The sequence below is a fragment of the Bubalus bubalis genome, chromosome 4 (genome assembly GCF_019923935.1).
Source record: "Bubalus bubalis isolate 160015118507 breed Murrah chromosome 4, NDDB_SH_1, whole genome shotgun sequence".
NCBI lineage: Eukaryota > Metazoa > Chordata > Mammalia > Artiodactyla > Bovidae > Bubalus > Bubalus bubalis.
The window spans coordinates 137529022-137549434 of NC_059160.1; the positions used below are offsets into that span (position 1 = coordinate 137529022).

Here is a 20413-nt window from a genome sequence, read left to right on the forward strand (position 1 = left end):
AAAAAAGGTCCATCTAGTCAAAGCTATGGTTTTTCCAGAAGTCATGTATGGATGTGAGAGTTGGACTATAAAGAAAGGTGAGTGCCGAAGAATTAATGCTTTTGAACAGTGGTGCTGGAGAAGACTCTTGAGAGTCCCTTGGACTGCAAGGAGATCCAACCAGTCAATACTAAAGGAAATCAGTCCTGAATGTTCATTGGAAGGATTGATGCTGAAGCTGAAACTCCAATACTTTGGCCACCTGATGTGAAAAACTGACTCATTGGAAAAGACCCTAATATTGGGAAAGAATGAAGGCAGGAGGAAAATGGAACAACAGAGGATGAGATGGTTGGAGAGCATCACCAACTCGATGGACATGAGCTTGAGCAAGTTCTGGGAGCTGGTGATGGACAGGGAGGCCTGGCGTGCTGCGGTCCATGATGTTGCAGAGTCGGACACGACTGAGCGAGTGAACTGAACTGATTTGATCTATAAAGTAAAAGTGAAAGTCACTCAGGCATGTCCAACTCTTTGTGACCCCATGGACTATACAGTCTATGGAATTCTCCAGGTCAGAATACTGGGGTGGGTAGCCTTTCCCTTCTCCAGGGGATCTTCCCAACCAAGGGATCACACCCAGATCTCCTGCATTGCAGGCAGATTCTTTACCAGCTGAGCCACAAGGGAAACCCAAGAACACTGGAGTGGGTAGCCTATCTCTTCTCCAGCAGATCTTCCTGACCCAGGAATCGAACTGGGGTCTCCTGCATTGCAGACAGATTCTTTACCAACTGAGCAGTTAGGGAAGCCCAATTGATCTATAATAAACTGAATACACTTTTTCTCTTTCTAGGTTCTATTTCTAAAGTTTATATTACTTTTATAATGAAGTAACTGGGTTTCCCCAATGGCTCAGCAGGTAAAGAATCCACCTGCAATGCAGGAGACACAGGAGATGCAGGTTTGATCCCTGAGTCAGGAAGATTCCCTGGAGGAGGAAATGGCAAACTGCTCCAGTATTCTTGCCTGAAAAATCCCATGGACAGGAGTTTGGCAGGCTACAGTCCGAGTCGGACACGACTGAGCGACTAAGTGCATACACAATGAAATAAACAATGTTGTAGGATTTGTGAAGTAGCAGGATGAAAACCCTCCCCTAAAAATCAAAACATGCAAAGCATTATAATACTACATCTACCTATGTGCAGTTTAACTGACTCGCCTGTGGTTAGCAAGTAACTAACAGAATCCCATTATACTATACTTACTACCACTACCCTTTATACTTCATTAATAGTTTAATTAAGGTAATTGTCTATTAAAACAGATACATACTATCTTTTACTATTGCAAGAATTTTGAGTGCAGGAAACACGGCTTACTAAGCTTTAAATCCAAAGTACCACATGATACAAATGCTGAATAATCATTTCTAAAATAATTAAATGAATAAATAAATAAAATTATACCCCATAGCTGAGTAATTCCTTAGTTAATCTTGAACACTACATCATCTTTCACACTACCAAACCATCAACATCACTGTTCCTCAAAACATAAATAATCCAGTTATTCTGCACAAAGATATTTGCTTAATTAATTTAAAATGTAGTATAATGGCCTATTTTTTTAGTTAATATTTAGTTAATTTTCAGTTAATACTTTTCTGTCAAGTAAATAATCACTCTCAATTATACTAGTTTCCACAAGATAATTGTTTAAAATGATATATATTTATACAATGAAGAATAATGTACTAATTGGTTCTCAAGGTACATAAAATAGTTAATTCAGCTATTAGAAACACTGGGAAAAATCTAGTTACAGGAATTTCAGTAAGCTAAATTCCACAAATAAAACGAATAAATGAATCACACCAGGGAGCATGCTAAGAATTACCAAAAATGTTCACTGTCTTCTTTCAGATCAAACAATACTTTATGATGATATTTCAAGTTACTTCATTTTTAAACCATGACTAATTACAATGCCAATGCTTCCAAAATCAACAATGATCTCACTTTTAAAGCATTCTTGTCAGGATAACATTTTCTTACTAAAACATTACACTCATTCTTTTAAGCCAACCCTAATATTGAGTTCCCAAAAGTTTAATCAGCTACATTTTTTTAACAAATAGGCCAATTGTTGTAACATTTGATGCAGCAAGGGTTCCAAAAACATTATGAAAAAATAAATGACTACTTTAAATGGAAGTCTGAAAAAAAAATGTACTCTTTGTAAGGAAGAACAGCTATATTTGGTCACATGACATATTACTAGAGAAGATATATTTTGCCCATTTTGGTTAAAAATTAAAAGCTATGTTAGGAATCTTCTCATTCAACTAAATCACTATTAAAGAAATAAAAACTGATCCTTTTAGGAATTTTGATCACTACTGCTATTCTGAAACTCCTACCAGGGTGCTGAAGTGGTCAGTTAAGGAAGGATCAGGTAAGACTGGTCCTGGACTATGAGTTTAACTTGGCACACTCAGCATTCACACCAAAAGCTCAAAAGAAATGCTGGTATTAAAAGAATATAAATTGGTAAAATGCTATAAAAGGTTTTACCCTATCTTTTGATCAGCTTCAATGATATAAATAAGCAAATTCCATACAAGTTTCATGGGAAATGTTGATAAGGAAAACTGATATTTTGATTTAGGTATAAACCAAATAGAATTATCCTTGGGTCAGGAAGATTCCCTGGAGAAGGAAATGGTAACCCACTCCACTGTTCTTGCCTGCAAAATCCCATGGACAGAGAAGCCTGGTGGCCTACAGTCCACAGGGTCACAAAAGAGTTGGACACGACTTAGCGACTAAACAACAACAAAATAGAATGACGAACCTGAATAGAATAATGAACACTTCAAGACAAATATGTCAGTCCCTGTTACAAAGAATCAACAATGTTATTCTCAAAAACACTTCTAGCCATTGAAGAAGAGTATAGGTTAAATATAAGTTATAATATCACTTAGATTCAATTCATTTCAGTCGCTCAGTCATGTCCAACTCTTTGCAACCCCATGAACTGCAGCACACCAGGCCTCCCTGTCCATCACCAACTCCCAGAGTCCACCCAAACCCATGTCCATCGAGTTGGTGATGCCATCCAACCATCTCATCCTCTGTCATCCCCTTCTCCTCCTGCCCTCAATTTTTCCCAGCATCAGATCTTTTCAAATGAGTCCGCTCTTCTCATCAGGTGGCCAAAGTATTGGAGTTTCAGCTTCAACATCACACCCTTCAATGAACACCCAGGACTGATCTCCTTTAGGATGGACTGGTTGGATCTCCTTGCAGTCCAAGGGACTCTCAAGAGTCTTCTCCAACACCACAGTTCAAAAGTATAAATTTTTCAGCGCTCAGCCTTCTTTATAGTCCAACTCTCACATCCATACATGACCACTGGAAAAACCATAGCCTTGACTAGATAGACCTTTGCTGGCAAATCACTTAGATTTATATATAATTATTATTATATATAAAATATTAAATTTATATTTAATCACTTAGATTATCTTCTGTGAAATTATAATCATTGGATTTAAATTTTAAAATATCTGCCTACATTTTTAAATATAGTTGTATTTATTTATTGGCTGTGCTAGGTCTTTGTTGGTGTGTGGGCTTTTCTCTAGTTGTGGTGAGTGGGGACCACTCTTCATTGTGGTTGGTGGGCTTCTCATTGCCTGCGGTGGCTTCTCTTGTTGGGGAGCACAGGCTCTGGGGCACACGAGCATCAGTACTTGTAGCAAATGGGTTCGTGCGTGGTCTTAGTTGTTTTGCAGCATGTGGGATCCTCCCAAACTAGGGATCAAACCCATATCTTCTGCATTGGCAGGTGGATTCTTTACCACTAAGCCACCAGGGAAGACCCTGCCTACATTTTATAATCCTAGGAAGGTTTCTTCATGCAGTGCTTCAGCATGAATTTTTAAATAAAATTTTTCAGAAAAAGCATTGATAGCAGAACAGTAAAAATAGTAACAATAATGGTAAGAGCTACATTCATTAAATGCTCACAACATACCAAGTTCATGAATTATCTTTCTGAATCTCATAATGATCCTATGGAGTTAAATATTATTCCATTATTATTATTCCCTTTTTACAGAGGGAAAAAGAAAAACCCAGAGAGTACATTAACATGTCCTGGGTCACACAAATAATAAATGACAGGATAAAAAATCAAGTACTGAAACCATGACATTTTGAACTGTGTGAAAAGCCCAAGTATTGTTTTTACATGCTTGAAAGGTACAGGAAACCCTAAAATGTCTCTAAGGAGGCTTCTATACTTGATCTTAGCCAAAAGGCCAAGAAGTGATCTAGGGAGCCTTCTTAAAATAAATGATTATGTCTAAGCATCCTTACCCTTCGTGTTAGAAACTGAGGCCCAGGAAATGCTTGTTCAGGACACTACTAGTGCTGCCATTTTCTACATAAAGAATTTTGCTGCTTAAAAACATTTTAAAACTACTGAATTTGGTGATTATCTCTAAGGTCTCTTTCAATTCTAAAATCTATGTTTCCAACTAGAAATATAATTGCTCATTTATTCATCAAAAAGTATAGTTTCATTACCTTACAGTTGAATTAAAACATTTTCTAGCAAATATTTGATATAATCTTAATCTAGAAAAGTTTTAAGTTGGCCTTAAAATTCTAAAGAGGGAAAATTAAAGGGTCTCCCTTCCTCCTTTTTAATGACATTTATATTATAAAGACATATCTTCTATGACTGTTCTTCAATAGATGGCACCCATTCAAGAATCATGAAATCAATTTACTGATTCATAAACAGCATTTAAAAAAAACTGAAGATACCTAGAATAAAAGAAGTCTAATGGCTATACTATAAATAGCAAGAGCTAAGTATTGTTTCATGAAATCTGACTGCTGATGGTACTGTGTATTCAGTAATGATATAAAATGCATTTTTTACTCGTGGTCTCAATCAAAATAAACTGAAAGCCACATTGCTAAAGTCCCAAGGCATTTTTCACATGTAATATAACTGATATGAAAAGCTAATTAGCTATATTCTGATGACTGAGATTTCCAGGATGTACACCTAAAATATTTTGCTTTATAATTATAGTAAAATTATTGACATGCTGAAGAGCCAACATGCAAAGAAATTCTAGGAATGCTGCCTGTACAACAGTTTTCCTAAGGAAGAAAGATAAAACCACTTGTAAAGCAACAAACACAATGTTTAAAGAAAGTATCTGAAAGAAACCAGGGCTCCTTGGAGAGGTGGTGATTCTAAGTGTGAGCTGAAAAATAAAACATGAACACGGAACATGTTCCCTGGTCACAAAGCAAAGAAGCTAATTAGCATTGTGTGTGCCTGCTAAGTCACTTCAGTCATGTCCAACTCTGCGACCCTATGGACTGCAGACTGCCAGGCTCCTCTGATTAGGCTGTGGCAAAAAGATGCTGAGTCAGCTTAAACGGTTCCCATTGATCAAAGATGGGGCAATTTGCCTTCGAAGAGAATAACAACTGCATTAGATTGAAACACAAATACATAAAACTTCAGGAGTTCAAATAAAACAAAACACTAATCACCTCCATGCAAGGATATCAAATTATTATTCTAAAACTGGGTAAATAAGGCGTCCCTCGTGGCTCAGACAGTAAAATTGGGTAAATAAAAGAATCAAGTGTATTTTTCCTCCTTTTCCTTCATCAATTTTTTGCATTTATACAGAGTTCATGAAGGAAAGTTATTGGGAGAATTCCAGATTTAAAAATAAATCCACGATATTGTAAAGCAGTTATCCTTCAATTAAAAATAAATAAAAATTTTAAAAATGACTGCATATAGAAAAATAAATAAATAAATGTAGGACAAATTTAGAAAGCTACTAAATTATAATCCTGAATGTAATAATGATCAGTCACAGCTGCTAAAACTATTAGATGTAACATTGATAGGGACCTTGACAATGGATGTATCAGGCTAACAACACCTGAACCCACTGATCAGTTTTAACACAGCTGAAAGTGAAACAAGACCTACAAATGGAATACAGTAGAAAGTACATATAATCAATATGAAATATTATTGCCCTAAAAGAGAATCTGAAACTAATCAGTCCTCTAGATCTAACTGCAAGCTATAGGAGCACAAGGGATAGAAAAAGATGTTTTAAAAAGACCACAAAGATGTAATCAGATAAATTGAAAATTTAGGAAATCTACAAGATCTAGCTTCTTCAATACATGATGGCAAAGGAACAGAAACTTGCTAAAGAGTAAAAGAAACTTAAAAGATTCACGTAAATGCAATGTTACAGACCTTGTTTGGACCTTGACTTGCACAAATCAGAAGAGAACTTCAGAATTGGGGCAATTTGAACAAAGAATGGTTATAAGATCATATTTAGGACTAATTTTTTATTTTGTTAGGTGTGATAATGGTTATGTGATTTTGCTATAGTAAGATATTTTTAAAAAATCTGTAAGACTGAAAGCATGACATAATTCAGAAATTCAATTAGTAGACTGATACGGAGCAAACAGTTTGATTTATAGCTAGTCCCTTTTCAAGAAAAAAATGTCATCTTTCTGGTAGATTTTGGAATTTCAAATCACTAAAAACACACTGTCACCCAACTTTCTACTTTCAAAGGAACATACCACCTCAGCTGGGTAAATGTCAGACAACCAAGTTTTGTTACTGCTTCAGGATGTCTTTTCCCATTTAAAATGTAAACATATTCACCACATACAATACTCTAAAATGTCACAAATACATAATTATACTATGTCTCTATAAATATTGTATTAGAAAACTTACTAAATTGCAGACCTGAAGGACAAGCACGTGATTTCATGATCTTCTTGAAGCACTGAACTGATTTTCTTCCCTGCAGCTTTGCTTATAGATGTTTTCAGTTTCTTAGCTAATTTTTTTGGTGTATTAGTTATAGAAGATTCTTCTGTACAGCAACTATATACTTCCACCTTTATCTGAAAGTCTGGCCCTGCTTCATTACTAAAAACAAGGACAATCATAATGTTAGAAATTTAACTTAGGAGAAAATAAAATTACAACACCCTCTGATGTTTTCGTAACTTTTCAAAGCAGCATTTGGAACAGGTTTATGTTAATATATATTAATAAGATAGAATCTCCCTGAGCTCATTTAGTATCTAAATGACTTGAGAGGGTCACTGCAACTTCTAAAGCTACCAGCTTCTAAAGTAGGGCGATTTTAACTCAATGTAAACAATATATTCAGGCAAATTCCTTAAAGAAAAAGAATAAAATGGCCTGGTCATTTTGTTGCCAATGCTATTGTTCCTTTTCGTTCCCTTAATATGATTATTTTAAGGCATTTACATTATATGTGTGATTTCCTGAAATGACCATTCCTCAAAAGGAAAAGATGTGAAAACAAAAAGGAAAGACAATTAAACAAAAGGCTTCTTCTGCTGAAACCTTGTTTTCGTTATCTTTTTCATAAAGTGCTTACAGTCCACTCAACAATGTGCCCCTCCTTCCTGCTCCACCTTTGTACCTAATAACTCTAACATTTCACTACTTGGTTATACAGGAGAAAACAAACGAATATAAAGAGATATACTTCACAAAACATTAGATGTATCTGTAAAAATGCACAATGCTATAACAAATAACCTTTGTGCATTAGCACCCAGCATAAATATAAATAGTACCAATCCTAAAAAAGAGAGAGAGAGAGGCTTCAAGGCATGAACTCCTTGAGGTGGAGTGAAGTCTTGATAATATTTGTATTCTTAACCTAGCATAAAATATATTCAGTATGTGTTAAAAAAATATGCATAAAATATTCAATGTCAAGACTGGCTTTGTTCTTTCTCAGACACGATGAACTATCTTTACAATAAAAGACTGTGGTGATATTACTACTAATAAAATATACTTAAAATTGCAAAAGAGGTCCATCAGCAGATTTTGCCTGTAAAGGAAGATCCATCAGTCTCAGAGATTTTAAATACACAGGATAGACTTTTTAAGATTTGAATAGCCAATCTATAGTTTGAATAAATCCAAGGAATAATTGAATTTGAAATAATTTTACAGTTTATTATTTGGTAACTTTTAAACATACAGTATTCCTGGGAATGACTAACAAATGTCAATATTTAGAGAAAAACCAGGGATTCATAAATACTGAATACTTATTAAAACAATCATAACAAAAAGCACATTTCAAAACATTTAGAACATTTGTGAGCAGTTATTTTTAGAACAATTTGAAATATTTACAGAATTATTAAAAAATTATAAATCATGAGTTGTCTTCCCAAGGAACTTGCACTATTCTGTGAAAAAAATTATGATTTTTTTTCCTTTGTGGTGAAAATAAACAAAAGCAAATTGTTGTGAAGAAAAGAGTCCATTAACAGGACAATTTTGCCATGAAAAAATGCACTATAATAGTTGATAATGGAAATAAACATATTTAGATAAATAACAAAAATTAATTTTTTAGTCTCCATTATGTAAACATGTGGTAATATTTGGGGGATCCTAAGTAAAGTCCTTTGGTTCAACAGAGCTTATAAGATGGTCTACACTACTAATTACACACAAAAAAAGTACTTTCTTTTTCTGTGTTGTACAATTACTTAGGGAACAGTGAACCAAAGCCCCAAAACATGGTTGTAATAGTTCTTTTTTTAATGCTACATGAGTGGCAAAACTAGTACTTTCAATCTCAACTGTATATAGTTCCATAACTAAAGATTGGAAAAATCATATATATTGATTTCATTTTAATTGATAAGTAGTTAGTAGTATTTCAATATGAAGATACTGTCTTTGAAACCCTGTAAGAAATATAAATCGCATAATGATTTAGGCCAATAGAAAAAAAATGCCAGGAAAAACTTATATTAGTTAAAAATGATTTCTATGGCTACCAAAAGAGTTCTTTCTGGTTCTATATTATGACCACAATAAAATAAGCTTGTAAAAGAGCAGGGCAATAAAAATGGCCCTGAGGATCACCCAATTTTTTATTGTTTTGGAGTACATGAAAGAAGTGCACCATAAGAAAAAGAACATTTTGAAATTTTACTAAAGTGCTTTTCCTACAGTACATATTTCAGAACTATCTAATAAAGTTGTTACACTATTTTAGTATTTCTGTAAGTAAACCTCCTATATGAGATGTAAGAATCTGTTTTATGCTCAAACTCATTCTATATAAAATCATGTTATAATGATATGCCACTGTATTCATAGTTTTACTACTAATATTATATGATTTCCACTTTATTTTACATTGGAAAAATTTCAAATCCAGAAATGGCTTATAAATAATGCAACGTTCAAAATCAATTTGAACAGTTAAAGATTTTAATGCTTCAAAAATAAGTCAATAACTTTGCCTTCCTCTGAAAAAGGTAGAATTTCAGGTTCTTTTCCTTCAAATAAGATTAAAAAAATACTTACAATATGGTCACATTTTCAAAACATATATCTGTGATTGTTTTATCCACAATCACCATCTCAGTATCAAAAACTTCAGCTCCCAGTTTGAATAAACAAAAAATGGCATAGTGCTGTGATCCTAGAGAAGAAAAACAACATTAAAACAGTGACTCATGTGATGAATCATGCCTATATTATGTTAAAATCTACTTGAAAAAAATAGCCTAAATATCTGTTAATAGATTATTTTCATACATTGTACACTGTGATCCTTTAACTTTTTATTGAGACTGTTTTGTCAGTATATATTAATTGCTTGCCCAACTAAAATACAACTAAACTACGGAGTATCAAAAAATAAAGTTAAAAATATAGGCCTCTCAGCAGTCTAAAGTAACCACCAAACTCATAAATTTTATTCCTAGGAAACTCCTTAAGCTTTAATTAATTGAAAATTTAGCACTACATATATATTATTACCCCTGTCATTTTGGCTTCCAAATTTACTTAATAAAAATAAATTTTCTATTTTAAGAGGTTAGGAGCAGACACATTAACAACAAAACATTTTCCACCAAATAGAGAGGGGGGAAACTACAAAAACAATAAAAAGTAGAGATGTGAACACAAAAACCATAGCTGCTGGACTTTCTAATTTAATATATATATTTTTAAAGTATTAGGTGATTAAAAGACTAAATCCTCATTACTGAGAAAATGGAGCTCTTCAGATAAACTTAATTCTCTATAGTAATCAGAAAGATACACTTAATTCCCACATGTATTCCTTTATAAATTAAATTATATGTCTTAAATGAATAACAAATATACTAACCTGATTTTGTATTTTTTGTATAAAACTAATTATGCTCAATATGATTCAGGCTTAAAGTATGAGGAACAAAGCTATCATAATAGACAAGAAAGATAAAGGATTGTCATAACTTTTCTGCATTGCCTCTAACAGCTACAAATCATTTGAGGTTAATTTCCATGACCCAAGCCATGCATGAATTTGTTAAGACTATATAAAGCGATAAAACGTTGAAGGGGAAGAAAAATTAGATCAAGCTAAAAATCTTTTTCTCTTATATCCCATTAAATAATCTGAAGGAAGAGAACAAGGCAAAAAAAATCTCCAATATTTCTGGTCAAATAATGTGGCCTTTACTACTCCACTCAAACATCTCCTTTCGTTTCACAATTTCCTTCTCTATTACCTGTTGGCATCCTTGCACAGGTTCCTATCAATAAGATTGTGCTTATTCTGTCAAATGACATTTATTTCAGTGTGGAAGCAGCTTTTTTTCCCCAATTATCTCAAATTACAATCAAAATCATACATACGTTCTTTATTGCTGAAGTGATCAGAGTCTTTCCACATTAGTGGTATACGAATATCTATAATGGAGGAGAAAAAGAAATGACAAGGAATAATTTTGGTAAATTTCATTTCTTAGCATAAAGTAAACCTCTGTATTCCATAATGGATTCTGACCATTAAAGCCAGTATTTATTTATTATTAAATATACTAACATAGTAATATTTTCTCTTAAACATAGCTTAGACTAGGAATATAAAATCTTACACTTATATAAACCTTACCAAGTATTACTCAAGAAATTAATTTATTAAGTAGCACCTATAATAAGCTTTTGTTATAAAATTTTTGTGATTTATGCTTTTGAAATAGGCAAAATTTGGGTAACCTAGTGTTGAATTTATATTTTGGGTAAGCAGTAGCAGCAAATGTAGTTAAATAAATTTCAAAATCATAGAACAGAAGAGGTAGAAATGACTTTAGAACAAACTTTTATCCACTATGTAAACTTTAAAGATGAAAAAAATTAAGTGACTTATATAAGATTACCGGTTTCTGGAAGAGACCCAACTCTTGACAAACAAATCCAAGATCTTTCCATTAGGAAGATTTAACTTGTCTACAAAAGAATTTGCAGATCTTTGTATATTCATGCTACAAACTGGAGCATTTTCCTTAAGAAATAAAACTAAAAAGAGGAATGCATTACTTCTTTCAGGCCAAGAAAGGGCCTATATTCTAAAAGTGATCTAAACATACTTCTCTCATTCACATATTCTTCAAATTCTAAGTTTAATAAATAATAAATTTATTCCAGAAATTAATCTAGAGCTTTCAAACAGTCAACATTTGTTCTTCCTAGCTTCCTCCATTCTTCCTTTTACTTTTAATACTAGGTTAACCTTATGGAGTAACAACTTTCCTTTGACATTCTTATGCTATCTGCATATTTTCAAAGTTTAAGAATTAAGATTTTACCAAATAGATTAAGATGAGTAATTATAGCATAACACAGCACAGTAGAGATCTCAATGGTAAAGTGAAGTTAGTTTTAATTTTGTACTCAGAGTACAAATTTCCAAATTTTGTGGAAATTTTCTGTTTAAAACATTTCCCTATTACACTTTGGAAGTTTATGTGCCAATTTTTTCATACCTATTAATTAAGCCACTTTCAAATAATTATAATTCTTTATGAACATAAGCTATTTGGCTATCTTTAGGCTGTGCTTCACTTTTAGATTCCATGATCTTTTGTCTACAATTTTGTTTAGAATTCTTTCTAAGGTTCTTAGTTCCTATTTTCAATTTCCTTTCTAGAAAAGCTTTATATTACTCTATTCTTATGCTTCCTAACCAGGTAGACATGTATAAATGCTCTTCCCACTGCTGCTTTAGCACTAATTTTTATCAGAAAGTGAGAAAAATAAAACATTATTCTATTGAGTTCTTCTTGTGTCAAACCAAACACTTTATATATATATCTCATCCAACAATAATTTTGAAAATATATCTACCAATTTATGATTGTGTTTTCACTGTCATTTATCTCAAACTATTTTTTTAATTTCCTCTTTGATTTCATCATCAACCCATTAGTCTTTTAGTATCATGTTGTCTAGTCTCCATCTAATTGCTTTTTCTTGTTTCTTTGTGTGGTTTACTTCCAGTTTCATGCCATTGTGTATAGAAAAGATGCTTGAAAAAATTTCCATCCTCTTAAATTTGTTGAGGCTTGCTTTGTATCCAAGTATGTGGGTCTATCCTAGAGAATGCTGCATGTGCACTTGGAAAGAATATATATTCTGGATTTTTTGAATATAATATCCTCAAAATATCAATTAAGTTTAACTGTGAAAACACAACCATACAAAGTCTATAGGATGCAGCAATACAGATCTTCCTCAAAAAAACAAAGATCTCAAATGAACAGCCTCATCTACCAACTGAAAGTATTAGAAAAAGAAGAGCAAACAAAACCTAATGTCAGCCAAAGGAAGAAAACAATAAATATCAAAGAGGAAATATATTAAATAGATATTTTAAAACTGTAGGGAAAAAAAATCAATAAAACCAAGAGCTGTTTTTTTGAAAGGGTAAACAAAATCAACAAATCTCTGGTCAGGCTCACTAAGAAAGAGGACCCAAATTAAAAAAAAAAAAAAACAAGAAATGAAAGAGGAGAAATAACAGATACTGCAGAAATACAGAAACCCATAAGAGAACACTATGCACAATTATATGCCAACAGATTGGACAACCTGAAAGAAATAGACAACTTCCAAAAACATACAGTCCACCAAAATGGAATCATGAAGAAACATAATTTGAAGAGATCAATCACTAGAAGTGACATTTGTTGTTGTTGCTGTCAGTTGTTAAATTGTGTCCTACTCTTCCCAATTCCAGGGACTGCGGCTGCCAGGCTCCTCTGTTATCACCATCTCCCGGAGTTTGCTCAAATCTGTGTTCACTGAGTCAGCGACACTATGTAACCATCTCATCTTCTGCCACCCTCTTCTCCTTTTGCTGTCAATCTTTCCCAGAAGTCAAACAGAATCTGTAAAAAAACAAAATAAAAACTCCCCACAAAAATATCCAGGACTGGATGGTTTCACTGGGGAATTCTACCAAACATAAAAAGAACTTACACTGATCCTTCTCCAACTCTACCAAAAGACTGAAGAGGAGGGAACACTTCCAAAGTCATTCTATGAAGCCACCATCACCCTTATATCCAAATCAGACAAAGACACTTTCAAAAGAGAAAGTTACAGGCCCATAACTTTGATAAATATAGATCCAAAAACTCTCAACAAAATGGCTCTGATGGTAAAGAGTCTGCCTACAATATGGAGACCCAGGTTCAACCCTTGGGTTGAGAAGATCCCCTGCAGAAGGGAATGGCCGCCCACTCCAGTATTCTTGCTTAGAGAATCGCATGGAAAAACAGTCAGACACAACTGAATGACTAAGCACAGAGCACATCCTTGATAAACACAGATCCAAAATCTATCAAGAAAATACTAACAAACCAAATCAAACAACACATAAAAAAGATCATACACCACAATCAAGTTGGATTTATCCCAGGGTCACAACGATGGTTCAACATATGCAAATCAATCAATGTGATACACCATATCAACCAAAGGACAAAAACACATGATCATCTATCTCAATGGATGCAGAAAAAACACCTGATAAAATTCAACATCCATTTATGATTAAAAAAAAAAACAACTCTTACCACAGTAGCGGGAACATATCTCGACATAATAAAACCTATTTATGACAAATCTATAGCCAACATAATATTCAACAATGAAAAGTTGAAAGCCTTCCCACTAAATTCTAGAACAAGACAATGCAACCCACTTTCACCACTTAGTTTGCTTTTTTTTTTTTTTTGGCTGCACCTCATGGCTTGTGGGATCTTAGTTCCCCAACCAGGGATTAAACCCAAGTCCATGGCAGTGAAAGCACTGAGACTTAACCACGGGACTGCCAGGAAATTCCGTCACCACTTCTATTCAACATAGCATTGGAAGTCCTAGCCACAGCAATCAGACAACAACAACGAAAAGAAATACGAGATATCCAAATTGGAAGGAGAAGAGGTAAAACTGTCATTATATGCAGAAGACAGGATACTACAGAGAACCTTAAAAGACTCCACCCAAAAACATATGAACTAACAAACAAATTCATCAAGGTAGCAGGATACAAAATTAACATCAAGAAATCTGTTGCATTTCTCTACAATTAACAATGAAATATCAGAAAGGGAAAGTTTTAAAAATGTGCTTTTAAAATCACATCAAAAAAATAAAAATATTTAGAAATAAACCTGATCAAGGAGGTAATTTATATGCTGAGAATTATAAAAATACTGATAAAGGAAATTAAAGATGACTTAAAGAAGTGACCTGGAGAAGGAAATGGCAACCCACTCCAGTATTCATGCCTGGAAAATCCCATGGACTGAGGAGCCTTGTGGGCTACAATCCATGGGGTCGCAAAGAGTCGGACACGACCAAGCGACTTCTGTGTGTGTGTGTGTGTGTGTGTGTTAAAGAAGTGAAAAGGTATACCATGCTCTTGAATTATAATTTATAGTGTTAAAATGGCCTTACTATCCAAAGCAATCTACATATTTAATGCAAGCCCTGTCAAATTACCCATCATTTTACACAAAACTAGAAAAACCCTAAAATTTATATAGGACCATAAAAGACCCAGAATTGCCAAAGCAATCCTGAGGAAAAAGAACAAAGCTGGAGGCATAAACCTTCCAGATTCAGATGAGACCTCAAAGTTACAGTCAAAAACAGTATGGCATCGGGACAAAAACAGACATATGGATCAGTGTAACAGAAAAGAGACCGAAAATAAACCCACACACCTATGGCCAATTAATTTGCAACAAAGGACGTAAGAATATGCAATGGAGAAAAGTCTCTTCAACAACTGATGGTGGGAAAATGGACAGCTACGTGTAAATCAACGAAACTCGAATACTCCCTTCACACCGTATACAAAAATAAACTAGAAATGGCTTAAAGACTTAAACATAAAACAGGACACAATAAAACTCCTAGAAAAGAACATAGGCAAAACATTCTCCGACATTTATTGTACCAATGTTATCTTAGGTCTCCCAAGGCAGTAGAAATAAAAGCAAAAAATAAACAAATGGGACCTAATCAAATTTTAAGTTTTGCACAGCAAAGGAAATCATAAAAAAGAAAAGAAAAGGCAACCTACAGACTGGAAGAAAGTATTTGTAAATGATATGACCAACAAGAGTTTAATTTCCAAAATACACAAACAGCTCATACAACTCACTAACAAAAAAGCTAAACAACTCAATCAGAAAATGGGTAGAAAATTTAAATAGACATTTCTCCAAAGAAGACATACAGATGACCAAGAGGTGCATCAAAAGATGCTCAACATCACTTTTTATTAGATAAATCTATGTCAGAACTTAAATATTATCTGACCAGTGAAGTACTATCTCACACTGGACAGGATGGCCATCATTAAAACGTCTACAAATAATAAATGCTGGAGGCACTGTGGAGTAAAGGGAACCCTCCTACACTGCTGGTGGGAATATAAATTGCTGCAGCCACTATGGAAAATAGTATGGGAGGTTCCACAAAAAACTAAAAATAGAGTTGCTATGTGATCCAGCAATTCCACTCCTGGGCATACATTCAGACAAAACTATAATTCAAAAAAAAAATACACACACAACAATGTTCATAGCAGCACTATTTACAATAGTCAAGACATAGAAGCAACTTAAACATCACCAACAGATAAATGGGTAAAAAAGATGTGGTGTGTGTATATGTATATATATATTTACATGTATATACACACATACATAATGAAATACTGCTGCTGCTGCTGCTAAGTCGCTTCAGTCGTGTCCGACTCTGTGCGACCCCATAGACGGCAGCCCACCAGGCTCCTCCGTCCCTGGGATTCTCCAGGCAAGAACACTGGAGTGGGTTGCCATTTCCTTCTCCAATGAAATACTACCCAGCCATAAAAAGAAATAATATAATGCCATCTTCAGAAATATGAATATATCCAGACATTATCATAAAGTGAGGTAAGTGAAAAAGGGAAATACAAATACTATATGGTATTACTTATACGTGGGATCTAAAATGACACAAATGAACTTATTTACAAAACAGAAACAGATTCACAGACATAGAAAACAAACTTGCAGTTACCACAGGGGAAATGGGGTGGGAAAGGGATAAATTAGGAGTTTGGGATCAGCAGATCCCATTATAATACAAACTATATATATATAAAATAGATAAACAAGGTCCTACTATAGAGCCCAGGGAACTATATTCATACCTTATATGGAGCAGAATATGAAAAAGAACATACAGAGGGATTGAACCCAGGTCTCCTGCATTGCAGGCTGATTCTTACCATCTGAGCCACCAGGGAAACCATGGTTGTTCAGCCCACCAGTCGTGTCAGATGCTTTGCGACCCCATGGACTGTAGCATGCCAGGCCTCCCTGTCCCTCACCATCTCCCAGAGTTTGCCCAGGTTCATGCTCATCCTATCAGTGATACTGTCCAGCCATCTCATCTTCTGATGCCCTCTTCTCCTTCTGCCCTTGATCCTTCCCAGCATCAGGGACTTTTCCAGTGAGTCATCTGTGCGCATCAGATGACCAAAATACTGGTGCTTCAGCATCAGTCCTTCCAGTGAATATTCAGGTATGATCTCCCTTAAGATTGGCTGGTTTGATCTCCTTGCTCTCCAAGGGATTTTCAGGAGCCTTCTCCAGCACCACAGTTCGAAGGCATCAACTTTTTGGCATTCTGCATTCTTTACGGTCCAGCTCTCACAACTGTATGTGACCACTGGGAAGACCATAGCCTTGATTATACAGACCTTTGTCAGCCGAGTAATGTCTCTCCTTTTCAACACTGTCTAGGTTTGTCATAGCTTTCCTGCCAAGAAGCAATCATCTTCTGATTTCATGGCTGCAGCCACTGTCTGCAGTGATTTTGGAGTCCCAAAAGAGGAAATCTGTCACTACTTCCACCTTTTCCCCTTCTATTTGCTGTGCAATAATGGGACCAGATGCCATGATCTTAGTTTTTTTTAATATTTAGTCTTATGTTTAGTTTTAGCCAGTGAAAGCTGGCTCTTTCACTCTTCTTCACTCTCATTATCCAGAGACTCTTTAGCTCCTCTTTGCTTTCTGCCATTAGAGTGGTATCATGTGCATATCTGAGGTTGTTGATGTTTCTCCCACTTATCTTGATTCCAGCTTATAACTCGCCCAGCCCAGCATTTCTCATGATGTGCTCAGTGTAGAGATTAAACAAACAAGGTGACAGCAGATAGCCCTGTAGTACTCCTTTCTCAATCCTGAACTAATCAATTGTTCCATACGGGGTTCTAACTGTTGCCTCTTGACCTGCATACAGGCTTCTCAGGAGACAGGTGAGATGGTCTGTGTTCCCATCTCTCTAAGAGCTTTCCACAGTTTGTCATGATCCACACAGTCAAAGGCTTTAGTGTAGTTGATGAAACACATAGATGTTTTTCTGAAATCCCCTTGCTTTCTCTATAATTCAGCAAATGTTGGCAATTTGATCTCTTCCTTTTCTAAACCCAGCTTGGACATCTGGAAGTTCTTGGTTCACATAATGCTGAAGCCTAGCATGCAAGATTTTAAGCATGACCTTACTGGCATGGGAGATGAGTGCAACTGTCCAATGGTCAGCACATTCTCTGGTACTACCCTTCTTAGGAATTGGGATGAGGACTGACCTTTTCCAGTACTGTGGCCACTGCTGGGTCTTCCAGATTTGCTGACATAATGAATACAAAACCTTAATGGCATCCTCCTTTGGGGATTTGAATAGTTCTGCTAGAATTTCATCACATTCACTAGCTTTATTAACAGCAGCGCTTCTTAAGGCCCATTTGTCACACTCCACAATGTCTGGATTTCGGTGACTACCATCATAATCCAGTTCATTAAGATCTGTTTTATACAATTCTTCCATTTACACACACATACACACACACACACACAGAGAGCTAACACTCCTTCAGTTACAAGAACAACAAACTATAGGGAGACCGAAGTCTTTGGAAGCTCTTATAAGGCAGCTAAAACTGGAAAACTGTGTATCTGAAGAAAATGTCAAGATTATAGAAAACCATTTCACAACATAAGTTACTATGATATGGACTAAAGAGGTTTTAAAGTTTGTAACTTTTATGCAAGGTTTGTTTGCCAAATTAAATTATATGTAAAGTAAACCTTTTCCTGTGTAAAGTTCTTAACCTTAATGAAGCTAAGCAAGTGCTCTAATGTTATGAACTGCATCCTGTTCTCATTATGCTCATTTTTGAGAAAAACTAGAGAGTTGCTGGGCAGAAGACATTTCATTCCTTGTTAATTTTCCAAATTTAAAGGAAAAATGTAGTGAATAAATAATATGACTAAGTTTTAAAGTGAGAGAACACAGATATGGTAAATAAGAGCCCAGCACAAGAGTCAGGCTCAGGCATCAGTCCTGGTTCTACACTGAGAAGTGGCTTGGACAAGTTAGTTACAAGATTGAGTCTCAGTCTCTAATTTGTAAAAGGAGGGCATTTGACTAGATCTCTAACACAGTCTGTTTCTTTATAGTCCCTTCTCTTTCCATATGATAATCTTATACAAAACCACATGTTGGCTAGAATTTTATATTATTAACTGTTGGATTCTTCTCAATATTTACTAAATTCCATGTTACATGACCTTTTATATTGTACAGGAAAATACTCCTGTTATCATTTTATTCCAGTAGAACTAAAAATAAGGAATCAACCATTAGCCCAGTCCTTAGGAGAGGTACTTTAAACTTCAAAGAATATGTATCTTATATGTGGCTGACCATCATTAGTTCAGTTCAGTTGCTCAGTTGTGTCTGACTTTTTGCAACCCCATGAACCGCAGCACGCCAGGCCTCCCTGTTTATCAACTCCTGGAGTTCACCCAAACTCATGTCCATTAAGTTGGTGAGGCCATCTAACCATCTCATCCTCTGTCGTCTCATTCTCCTCCTGCCTTCAATCTTTCCCAACATCAGGGTCTTTTCAAATGAATCAGCTCTTCGTATGAGGTAGCCAAAGTACTGGAGTTTCAGCTTCAACATCAATCCTTCCAATGAACACCCAGGACTGATCTCCTTTAGGATGGACTGGTTGGATCTCCTTGCAGTCCAAGGGACTCTCAAGAATCTTCTCCAACTCCCCAATTCAAAAGCATCAATTTGCTGGCGCTCAGCTCTCTTTATAGTCCAACTCTCACATCCATACATGACCACTGGAAAAACCATAGCCTTTGTTGACAAAGTAATGTCTCTGGTTTTTAATATGCTGTCTGCTGCTGCTGCTACTGTTGCTAAGTCGCTTCAGTCGTGTCTGACTCTGTGTGACCCATAGACGGCAGTGCACCAGGCTCCCCCATCCCTGGGATTCTCCAGGCAAGAACACTGGAGTGGGTTGCCATTTCCTTGTCCAATACATGAAAGTGAAAAGTGAAAATGAAGTCGCTCAGTCGTGTCTGACTCTTTGCGACCCCATGGAATATGCTGTCTAGGATGGTCATCACTTTCCTTCCAAGGAGTAAGCGTCTTTTAATTTCATGGCTGCAGTCACCATCTGCAGTGATTTTGGAGCCCCAAAAAATAAAGTCTGACACTGTTTCCACTGTTTCCCCATCTATTTGCCATGAAGTGATGAGACCAGATGCCATGATCTTACTTTTCTGAATGTTAAGCGTTAAGCCAACTCTTTCACTTTCCTCTTTCACTTTCATCAAGAGGCTCTTTAGTTCTTTTTCACTTTTTGCCATAAGGGTGGTGTCATCTGCATATCTGAGGTTATTGATATTTCTCCCTGCAATCTTGATTCTAGCTTGTACTTCCTCCAGCCCGGCATTTCTCATGATGTACTCTGCATGTAAGTTAAATAAGCAGGGTGACAGTATACAGCCTTGATGTACTCCTTTTCCTATTTGGAACCAGTCTGTTCTTCCATGTCCAGTTCTAACCGTTGTCTGACTCTTTGCGACCCCATGAACCGCAGCACGCCAGGCCTCCCTGTCCATCA

At 35.4% G+C, this 20413-nt stretch overlaps 1 protein-coding gene across 5 annotated transcripts in view; it reads right to left on the minus strand.

The window, feature by feature from the left end:
• RTKN2 (rhotekin 2) overlaps nt 1–20413 on the minus strand; it is a 110167-nt gene that overhangs the window by 53151 nt on the left and 36603 nt on the right. For all 5 annotated transcript variants that reach the window (XM_044942160.2, XM_044942156.2, XM_044942162.2 and 2 more), the window contains exons 4-6: nt 10777–10830; nt 9451–9568; nt 6805–7002 (exon numbers count right to left, since the gene is read on the minus strand). In XM_044942160.2, the coding sequence (XP_044798095.2) occupies nt 6805–7002; nt 9451–9568; nt 10777–10830 (370 nt within the window). The remainder of the gene's footprint in view (nt 1–6804; nt 7003–9450; nt 9569–10776; nt 10831–20413) is intronic.